Raw genomic sequence first — 9,952 nt, forward strand, 5'->3', positions numbered from 1 at the left:
TCTTCCAAAAACGGCCTATATTTTGTAGGATGAAATTTAAAAACAGAACTGTTGCTAGACTGAAAATAGAAAGTTGACACACCCGCGGCAAAAAACTCTAGCATGTTCGACCTTTGCTGAGTCACACTACATAAATACATTTACACTATTAAATTAGTCACAATAATCAGAGCGCGTTCAGAATTTGTTGCTGCCGAACTGTAATGAAAAAAATTATTATTGCAGGGGAATAAGGTTTCCGGAATCCCGTAAATATACGAAGGAATAAATACCCAAAAAGCAACATGCATACGAAAACAACAAACATCAAACTTCGTTTGTAAAAGTCTATTGGGTACATGCAAATAATCTGGAATGCTCAAATATACGCAAATATATGGAAGATGAGTTCAATCCCCGAGTCAAGCCCTATGAAATGCTAGAAAATTTTGAAAAGGCGCACGCCAGTAAGGAGAATAAATTAAGACTCTAAGCTTCTATTTAACGTATAATTTTGCTAAATCATAGATAGGCCAACAAAAAAATTTTATTTGTCATGAAAATCAAAAATTTCATTTTTCTTAAGTTAGCATCCCCCACCCCCCAAAAAAAATCGTCAGGCGCTAATGAAAAACATGCACAAAATTGAATGATTTTTTAAAATATAATTTTTGTTACATCTAATAACATACCTTAAGAAAATTAGAGATTGGTATGATACTGAACTATTTTTTACTCAATAACCATATTATTTTCTCTACAGCATACAGTCTACATTTAAACATCGCCATTTCGCAAACAACCCTATCATAGGCATTTCTTTCAGTTTCGATAATTTAAGTTTCCCGCCGGACGTCAAATTCGGATTGGGAAAATTCGTCGTCATAGTTGATGGCCTTGATCTAATATATTGGCGCTTCCATCACACCTGTCACAAAACGATTCATAGCTCCACTGCAGATATACCTCATTATAGTGGTACCTTGTTTTTCAGTTGTTTTTTAGTTTAAGATTTTTTCTTTGCAAGACAGTGCACATCTTGCACATCCCATCAACAGGACTTCTTAAAAAGGTAAACCAATCTTACACAACTACTCCGTATAAAAATTGGAAACATTGTGTGTACAATTCTTGGAACAACTATGTGTGACATGAATAAATGTAAGACTGAACACCATTGATGCTGCTTTTATCTAACCTTGAAATTAAAAGCACATGGTGAAGTCATTGATACGATCCTAACTTGTATAAGACATGACTTCATCAATCACTTCAAATTGAAAATTCTATGGTGTAAAAAAATTCTCAAAACAATTTTTTTTATGTATTAGCCTATAATAATTTCATCTCACGGCCACACGTTTTTTGTTGATTTTTCACGAGGTCTTTTTAAAATCAAAATTCTATTTTTTTCCTTCTTGTGTAGAAAATGGCGGAAGCACAACATTTGGAAATGCAACATCAATTAGTAGTAGACGAAGAACAGGTAATAGCCCGATCATGGACAGGGGCAATTTGTAGGGGAACTTGGGGTAGAAATCCAGTTCCCGTGAGAATTATTTTGATCACCGACTGCCGTCAAAATGTCTTGACTCACTACTGAAAAGTATGCATCGCCTACATTTGTTCATGAACATGTTTTAAGGGTTTATGGGCATGTCATTTGTCCACAGCAAATTCACAGGTACATATTATTCTTTATTATTTTCCATTAGAAAATAGTTTTACTTTGATTTGTTTTAAATAGGTACTTTGGAATTGAGCATTTTGATAGAACGCTGAGACAGCATTGCGAGCAGGCTTCAACCACTTCATTCACGGTGCAATCAATCCGGACAACTTTTTGATCTGTGTACCTAACGAAGCACAGATCATTCTAAAGATCTCCGAATTTGGGCTGCGTAAATAAATAATTTTTTAAATTATATTTATTAATCAACTTAATATGTTTAACTCTTATTATTAGACGGGAATCACTGAACTGCTGCCGAAAATCGAATTCGCTGTCTCAGATCCAATCAAAGTAAAACTATTTTTCAATGGAAAATGAGAAGAAAATAGTACCTGTGAATTTGCTATGGACAAATGACTTGCCCATAAACAACTATAACTTCGTTAGGTACACAGATCAAAATGTTGTCCGGATTGATTGCACCGTGATTGAAGCGGATGAAGCCTGCTCGCAATGCTGTCTCAGCGCCCATAAACCCTTAAAACATTTTCATGAACAAATGTAGGCGATGCATACTTTTCATAGTGAGTCAAGACATTTTGACGGCAGTCGGTGATCAAAATAATTCTTACAGGAACCGGATTTCTACCCCAAGTTCCCCTACAAATTGCCCCTGTCCATGATCGGGCTATTACCTGTTCTTCGTCTACTACTAATTGATGTTGCATTTCCAAATGTTGTGCTTCCGCCATTTTCTACACAAGAAGGAAAAAAATAGAATTTAGATTTTAAAAAGACCTCGTGAAAAATCAACAAAAAACGTGTGGCCGTGAGATGAAATTTATTATAATACATGTTACCATAGAATTTTCAATTTAAAGTGATTGATGAAGTCATGTCTTATAAAAGTTAGGATCGTATCAATGGCTTCACGCTTCACCATGCGCTTTTTTAAATTTCAAGGTTAGAAAAAGCAGCATCAATGGCGTTCAGTCTTACACTTATCTAATGTCAGTATGTCACACATAGTTGGTCCAAATTATACTATTTTTAAATATAGAGCCTATACACATCTATTTGATCGAATTGAAGATAGCTTACACAATTGTTCAAAAGGGTTCACTCTTTCTTTTCGTTCAATGGACCCATCAGCAGTGCCAGCATGATGATGAACCAAGTAATTTTTTTTCTAATTGGTTGCACGTACCAATATTTCATGTTAAATGTAATAAATTGTAAACACAATTCAAAAAGAGGCTTTACTTTCTTAACTTGTGGCATTGCAAAGGATTCTTAGATTAAGATATCTCAAGTCGAAAACTCAAGTCGAAAAATGCGAATGTTCAACGAATTTTACTACAATAAATATGGGGGCGTCACTAAATCTCGGGGTTCTTGCTTAGCGGAATGGACACGGGGTCACCATTTCCCCCGAGCATTATTGTAAAATGGTTTATTAATCAAAAAGAAATTGCCAACCCTGATCTGGTAAACAATAGAATTAAGAATTTGTATTGAAAGGGAAATTCCGGATAAGGCAAAAAAATTGACAAGCGAACCCTATGAGCGACGTAGGACAGTTAACTGGGCCCAATTTAAATCCTTCAACATTGGTAGAGGCTTGCGCTGGAAATGTTGGTTGAACGGAAACATCGGAGATCATTGGTAAGTCGATGGACGTTTTGCGTAAAAGAAGGAAGATCCTAATAATAAAAAAAGGGAGTAAAACCGTAGAAGATACAAACGAAGAAAAATAGAAATAATTATGTGTCATGTTTTTACCGTATCATTGGTGAAGCTACTTTTTAATGCAATTCTCTGATAGTCTTCAATCCCTTGGCAACTTAGAAGGTAATCTGGAAGGAGTTGCTGAAAGAAGGCTTCGAAATCAGGAGAAGCCATGGCATAAATAGCTAATCCTATTTCCTCTCTCAGAAGCTCGTGCGATCCATTGGTTAGTACATTCAAAAGGGTACTTATAAACTGACTGGCAATTCCATCACGGAAAACGGACTTTGCAAAAAAACACAAATACTCTATAAACAAGAGTAGCGAAAAGTCTTTGGCACAATATCGAACTTACTTTGTGGTACAATTTCCATTTTGATTGAAGATTATCGAGGGCCTCGAGATTTTGTTTAAAAATAGTAATATCCGGCATTAAGAACGACTGTCCGTAGGAAGTCATAATGGCGATAAACTGTGGTCGATTATCCATTTGTTCGGCACGATCCAAATCTCGAGACCCGTATGTCATCAACACCGATCCTACAAATAAAGAAAAAATAAAAATCTATCCATTGCATTAGAAATTGTTTACCCTTAAAAAACGAACGCCAATGATGACGTAAAATCAAAGTCAGCAAATGGTAGAACGTTTCTTTTATATCAGGCGAGTTCACCTAGAAATGACAAAAATGAGAAGAGTGATGGATAGTAAACAATACGTAAAGGCATATTTTTAGACCTGCAAGATACAAGGATGGATATGATCCAAACACAATGATAAGGTGTTAGGCAAAAAACGTTTGAACGTATTGCCTGGTTCTTGGATAACAATTTGTAAAATCCGCAAGAGCCTATATCCAAGCATAAATAACTAATTAACATGCGGTTCAATATCCCTTCTAGTTTTATAAAAACTTGCTGTTCTACTGCTCGGATTCCATGAACGTTGTCGTGTTGCAGAATTTCTTGAATATTTTGTTGTTTAAATATTTCCAGGAAGGTTTGAACCGCTTTCTCAGCGCGCCCTATTCCAAGCTGACTTAACAAGCTATCGAATATGGCCACATACAACTGAAAGATGGCTTCAGTCACCTCTGAAAAAGGAAAGCAAAATTCTTAATCAGGTTAACGTCACACTACGCGGATAATAAATTCATACCTGAATCATGAATGTAGTACGATAGCAGAATCAGAGTCGGTTCAATCCACGGACCAAGAACCGAGAACAAGGCCGCTTTTGAAGCAGTAGTTTCATCACGAACTAGGCCAGCCAAGTCGGCCAGCAAAGCCAGTGTGGATATCACAACAGATTTGCCTTGGACTAAAAAGGGCGTCAATGGTTCTCTTCCCAGTTCTTGCACTAATATTCGCGTGGCCTGGGTAGCGCGATCCAAGGTCAACTGAAGGCGTGATTGTCGCTCTTCCCAATGCTGTTCTTCGGTGGTGCAGTTACGCCAAGTCACAATGGCAGAACCCAAGACGCAACGCATCAATTCTCGATGAATCTAAGCATAACACACCGTCCAGTTGACAAATTATAACATATATAATAACGAAAGTTGAAACAAACAGCTGGTGGTAGATAACTGATTTCGTAAACCGAATGGAACACTTCCATCCACGAAGGGCAAGTCCATAAATCCGCTGTGCGTATGACGTTGACGACAGACGAGAGTAATTGCAATCCTGCCTGATACACCTTTTCTCGATTATTCTCTTTCACACTTCCAGCAGTGGCCCTCATGTTACACCAGGATGGACTAAAAACGTCGATTGCAGACGCAACAAGTGCGGAGACTAGTGAGTTCACTGGCTCTTTGGGACCATCACCGTGGGCCCACATGGATATCCAGTGACACCACGCCTGCAGAGATGACAAAACGTGTGCATGTCTATTTAAAAAAATAAACGGTTACACAACGAATTTTTAATATTAAAACCGGTGGTCTATGCTCACACTAAAGATAACGTGGACTTGAGCTCATCCGCAGGAATGCCGACAAAATTTAAATTAGACACCACTGATCCGTAGGAGGCCAAATCAACAAGTTTTTGAACAAGTGATTTCCCTACTTCGAAGCTAGAGATGAAGATGTATTAATATCTTTTAATGTAATTATGAAGATTTATAGTAATTACTGAGTGCAATAATCAGGCCCAGTGTGCAGTTCAGAAAGACGTCCAACAAGTTGAATCAGCATGGCAAGATCTTTGAAGAGAACCAACATTTCTTTAAGCTGATCCTTTGACTCTATCCGAACGATGTTGTTATTTGTGGTAGAAAGAGACGTTAATGATAGATAAGCTGAAGTGCATCGCTGGAAAGGTTCGTTTAATAATGAAAGCGTCTGATTTCTGACTAACTCTCCCGCAGTAACGAAAATTTCAATAGACTGATGTTGTATTTTTTGGCGTTCAGTTTCCATCTGCAATTCATGTAAAAATAAATCGTAAATAAAACTAGACACTCTATGATTTATAATCCTTGAGTATACATTGCCATCAATCGCTTCGTCATCTAGTTCTTCAAGTTGGGTGATGTTACTGGCAAAAAGCGTTTTGCGGAGTACGTGTTCACTAAGGGTTACCAATGAGTCTTGGTAACGTGAAGCTAAGGAATCTCCATTAAAAATGGGCTGGCTTCCGTTGATATTGCTTGATTGCTTCACATAGTTGAGAAATACTTGCCAAGTGTCAAGGCACGATGCATAACGACCCCAGTCAGCTTGTTCGAATGTAAAGCTGAAGAAGAGGGAAAGGAACTGCGGGACGCTGAACTGTGGTAGAAGACGGCCTTCTAACCGTCTTAAGTGGTTTGATACCAACAGATGAACAAGTTCAACAAGCTTTTCAAGGAATCTAAAGAACAAAAAAAATGTGATCAGTTATGAAGCATTGTTGTGACAGGGTTAGAACGAGCGTGACAAACTGAGCAAGTTCAGCTTAACTTACTGAGGACGTGGTTGCTGGGGTAAATGGACATTGTTCAAATTGTTGACAAAATGATGGAGAATAATGCAGCAATTATTGAAAAGAAGTACAACAAAGTTTTCGAATTCAGCCGGGACACAGTTCTTGTAAAGGATTTCATTTACTGTTCCCAAGGCAACAACTGGAACACTAAGTTCTGCTTTCAGTATTGGAAAATAAAATAGTAATAATAAAATAATATTCAAAGCAAAGAGTATGTATCCTTTTATACCGTTGGATGTGCTCATCATGGGTTGCAATTCTTCGGTCCCCATGCCGACAAAGCGAAAAATCAGCTCCATCAGTTGAGGAGTTACATGACTCGAGAGTGGAATCCACGTAAAAAAATGCGTCAGACATTGGAGGACAAGCCGGGCAACAGGTTCGGCTTCCGAGTTCAAAGATTGTGAACTACTATTATTTCCCGTAGACAAGTTCTGATGATGTGGAGAAGAGCTTTCAGGAGGAAGAGGATTAGTAGGTGATGGAGGTGGTGTGCTTGTTATGGAATGTGCCCGTTTTTCCCAGATAGATTGAAGCAGTCCTAACAAAAAATCGTGTTATGAATTCGTCAATCGTAGAGCTAACATGTTAATACCAGTTAGAATCGCCAATATCTGAGGTATAAGTTGTAAAAGTCTTTGCTTTAGCTCTGCTTTCCTGCTAGAAAGTAGACCATCCCTAGGTGTACCAAGCTCCTCTGATGTAGTCTGAAGGAATAGAAGTCCAAGTATGGTAGATGAACTACTAGAAGATGAAACTTGCATCAGGACATCACTAAAGAAATCTGGATACTTTTGGGGCCAATCAGATCTTGCAATATGGACAACTAATTGAACAGCCTACAAAGTAACTATAGAAATAAAGTGGACATTTAACTAAACTCTTGTGGAAGATTTACCTTGTTACGAATGAAATAAGGGGCAAACTGATGCTTTTCTAAGAGCCAGTGATATAGAGTTGTGCGCAATTCAACTTGTTCTCCATTGGATAATCCAGTCCATCCTTTAGTTATGACACCCTGTTTGATGGAAGAAGGGAAAAAAATATTTCATTCAATAATTAAGGTAGATATTGATTTTTTTATTTACTACCTCTAAAACAGTCAAGGAATACATGGCAGTCTGTGGATTCGTGGTTTGACTCAGAAAATAAAGTGCATCTTTCCAAGCTCCCTTCTGGCGACTAAAGTTATCCAGAGCCTGGTGAATTTTTTCTATTTGCTCTTTGTTCGCATTTCCAGAAAAGAGTTCATTGACATATAGTTCCAGAGTAGCAAGGGAAGATGAACTTCCATCCTAAATAAATGAATATTTATAAATTCAAATGTCAGTCTGTATTTCTTATGAGTATGTTAATCATTTAAACATACCATTGCAGCAAAGATGAGTTTTTATAACCAATTAATAACATGTGCACAGTAACCAAATGATCACTGCATATTGCTTATTAAGCTAATTAAATTTTAAAACTTATCACAAAACATTATTCAGAAGCAAATGGGTTTCAATCCTGTGGTCATATTTTACGATTAACGAGAGACTATTTAGTAAAACCGTCTCAACATTGCCATTTGTTTTTACTTTTGTTTTTGTATTTTATCTGACGTTCCGTCCGAGCCGAGTACCAAGGTTTATCAAGATTTAATTCAAGGTGTAATTAATTTACTCGACGGAAAAAATTTTCCAATTTAGTATTATAGGTAGTAAATATTTCTTTAATTTGTATGGGAAATCGAATTTTTTATTTAAAAAATTCACTTGTTTGAACGTTTCCCGCACAAGCTACCGCTACCTTAATTTAATTAATTAAAGGGGAAAAAGAAGCATATTTTCCAATTACTTAAATGTAACTTGAGTTGACACATTTATTTCTTTTAATTTTCTGTTTCATACCATTACCAACAGTAAGACAAGTGTGATTAATAAACAGCATGAAGAAACCACTATGCAGACTAAGAATTTATGAAGAAAAACATCAAGTGATTTTTGTGAAATCAGATAATCTTGTAAGAGTATGTTGCATTAAGTTGATTTGACTTTTTCAATAAAATTGGCAAGTTTCACATCTCTTTGGCTAAGCCCATTAACATCATGTGTTGAAAGAGTAATTTGGACTTTGTTATAAACATTAAACCACTCAGGATGATGGTCCATTTTTTCAGCTTGTAGTGCTACCTTTGACATAAACCCCCATGCCTATTTAGAGGAAGATTATTAAGAATCGATCAATATGAAGAACACAATGCAAGAACACAATTTTGTACATTTAAAACTTTACACACCTGATTGAAGTCTTGACAGACAAATTCTTTGTAAATAGCATCCCTGTTGCTAACCAAAGTCCAACCAGCATCATGTAATGGATTCAAAAATGTAGTTCTTTCTTCGTCAGTTAGTTTACTTGCTGCCTAAAACCAGGTTTTCCAATAAATGTTTTAAAATACAAGTTTGCAAAAAAAGCATACGAAGTTACCATTTTCTTTCCACGCTGAAACGTTAGCTGCCAGTTGATGAAAGGAAGAAACGGAACTGAAGTCTTCCTTACATTCAAGGCCAGAATACTCATTTATGGCCTAGCTCCGAGCAAAGATTTAGTTTGGAATTTAAATTTCAGACGTTTGTCTTTCGGGCCTGCAGGTAGCAATAACAAATAGCCATAGCTTACTGTATAGTTCAAGCCTGAAGCCTTCCTTTGACGCCCGCTTATTAATTTGACGAACCTGCCGACTTTTTCTCAAGGTCGAATGAAATGTCAGCGCAACCTATTGATGGAAAATACTAGTTCTTAAACAAGCGCGCTGTTACACTCAAGCGGAAGTAGAAACAACCGGCTTTGGCATTTTGCGAAATAATTTTGCAAAATTGCGTTAGAATTGGAGAACGATTCTTTAGTTAATTTGTGTCAGTACTAAAATTGATGTTTTATTCCTATAGAAAATCTATGCTACAGATCACACGCCGTTTCTTTGAATATTAAAAACATTAAGTAACCGTTACTACTTAATAATTTTTGTATATATATGTGTATATGCAAGAGCATGGCACTCGCCCAGCAGCAACATTAACAAGCACACAATTTTCAATTCGTCACTTAATAACGCAAAACGAAAAAGGGCATTTATCAAACTCTCGTACAATTGATGAGAATTGTTGAAATATTTTTGTGCACGCTCATATATAAGAACAAACCCCTCGGCTGCTGGTGAGAGACGAGGGACATGGGGTAGTCTATCGGGGGAAAAAAAAAGAACAATAAACAAGGAGATGAAAGGAAACCAGTACTGCGGTTACATGACGGTAAAGCACCTTGCGTAGGAGGGACTCGTCGTAACAACTGAAATGGCCAAAATAGCTCAGACATTTTTGTATATAACCTTGAGCGCTGGATCGCTAACGAAAAACGGGAAATGAAAAAAAAAAAAGTTCTTTTCTTTTTTCTTCAATAGTTTCAGCATGTGTTTTACAGGCATGGAGCGATGAGATAGAAGAGGCCGAGCGATTACGAATCAACATTTTTAGATGACGATCGCACATAAAGGACTATGTAAAGTAAGCCCGAAATTTAACGTTTAACAAAATTAAAGAAAAAAAAAAAACCTAA

At 36.9% G+C, this 9,952-nt stretch overlaps 2 protein-coding genes and 1 long non-coding RNA gene across 4 annotated transcripts; 1 reads left to right on the forward strand and 2 right to left on the reverse strand.

Moving 5' to 3' along the window:
• Nucleotides 1-905: 905 nt before the first annotated feature.
• On the forward strand, nucleotides 906-2,535 carry LOC124189739. Its single transcript, XR_006872640.1, has 4 exons — nucleotides 906-1,051; nucleotides 1,406-1,663; nucleotides 1,727-1,880; nucleotides 1,946-2,535. It is a non-coding gene; the product is annotated as an uncharacterized LOC124189739 (long non-coding RNA).
• Nucleotides 2,536-3,147: 612 nt separating this feature from the next.
• On the reverse strand, nucleotides 3,148-7,931 carry LOC124189737 (exportin-6-like). Its single transcript, XM_046582193.1, has 17 exons — nucleotides 7,722-7,931; nucleotides 7,444-7,647; nucleotides 7,251-7,370; nucleotides 6,948-7,191; nucleotides 6,582-6,893; nucleotides 6,332-6,506; nucleotides 5,875-6,238; nucleotides 5,519-5,805; nucleotides 5,337-5,459; nucleotides 4,950-5,271; nucleotides 4,539-4,884; nucleotides 4,299-4,473; nucleotides 4,119-4,230; nucleotides 3,972-4,053; nucleotides 3,735-3,919; nucleotides 3,434-3,664; nucleotides 3,148-3,354 (listed from the first exon to the last, which is right to left on the reverse strand). Exons 1-17 carry the CDS (start codon nucleotides 7,722-7,724, stop codon nucleotides 3,256-3,258), a joined length of 3,384 nt encoding a protein of 1,127 aa, XP_046438149.1. The 5' UTR covers nucleotides 7,725-7,931; the 3' UTR covers nucleotides 3,148-3,255.
• Nucleotides 7,932-8,202: 271 nt separating this feature from the next.
• Nucleotides 8,203-9,140, reverse strand: LOC124189738 (probable pterin-4-alpha-carbinolamine dehydratase). 2 transcript variants are annotated; one of them, XM_046582195.1, is made up of 4 exons: nucleotides 9,017-9,140; nucleotides 8,825-8,924; nucleotides 8,634-8,759; nucleotides 8,203-8,547 (listed from the first exon to the last, which is right to left on the reverse strand). In XM_046582195.1, exons 2-4 carry the CDS (start codon nucleotides 8,915-8,917, stop codon nucleotides 8,374-8,376), a joined length of 393 nt encoding a protein of 130 aa, XP_046438151.1. In that variant the 5' UTR covers nucleotides 8,918-8,924; nucleotides 9,017-9,140; the 3' UTR covers nucleotides 8,203-8,373. The 2 variants fall into 2 exon arrangements, with proteins under 2 accessions (XP_046438151.1, XP_046438150.1); XM_046582194.1 differs by having other exon boundaries at nucleotides 8,825-9,092.
• Nucleotides 9,141-9,952: the final 812 nt, after the last annotated feature.

Source organism: Daphnia pulex, chromosome 3, assembly GCF_021134715.1.
Source record: "Daphnia pulex isolate KAP4 chromosome 3, ASM2113471v1".
Lineage (NCBI taxonomy): Eukaryota > Metazoa > Arthropoda > Branchiopoda > Diplostraca > Daphniidae > Daphnia > Daphnia pulex.

Excerpts from the sequence above, each read along its gene's own strand:
- LOC124189737 (XM_046582193.1), bottom strand. Across the intron at positions 5,806-5,874 it reads ACGAAGCGATTGATGGCAAT|ATGGAAACTGAACGCCAAAA; the intron begins GTATACTCAAGG and ends CATGAATTGCAG. Across the intron at positions 4,885-4,949 it reads TCAGTTATCTACCACCAGCT|ATTCATCGAGAATTGATGCG; the intron begins GTTTGTTTCAAC and ends TGTTATGCTTAG.
- LOC124189738 (XM_046582195.1), bottom strand. The coding sequence starts at position 8,917 with ATGAGTATTCTGGCCTTGAATGTAAGGAAGACTTCAGTTCCGTTTCTT. Across the intron at positions 8,760-8,824 it reads TTCAGCGTGGAAAGAAAATG|GCAGCAAGTAAACTAACTGA; the intron begins GTAACTTCGTAT and ends ACCTGGTTTTAG. Across the intron at positions 8,548-8,633 it reads TCTGTCAAGACTTCAATCAG|GCATGGGGGTTTATGTCAAA; the intron begins GTGTGTAAAGTT and ends TCCTCTAAATAG.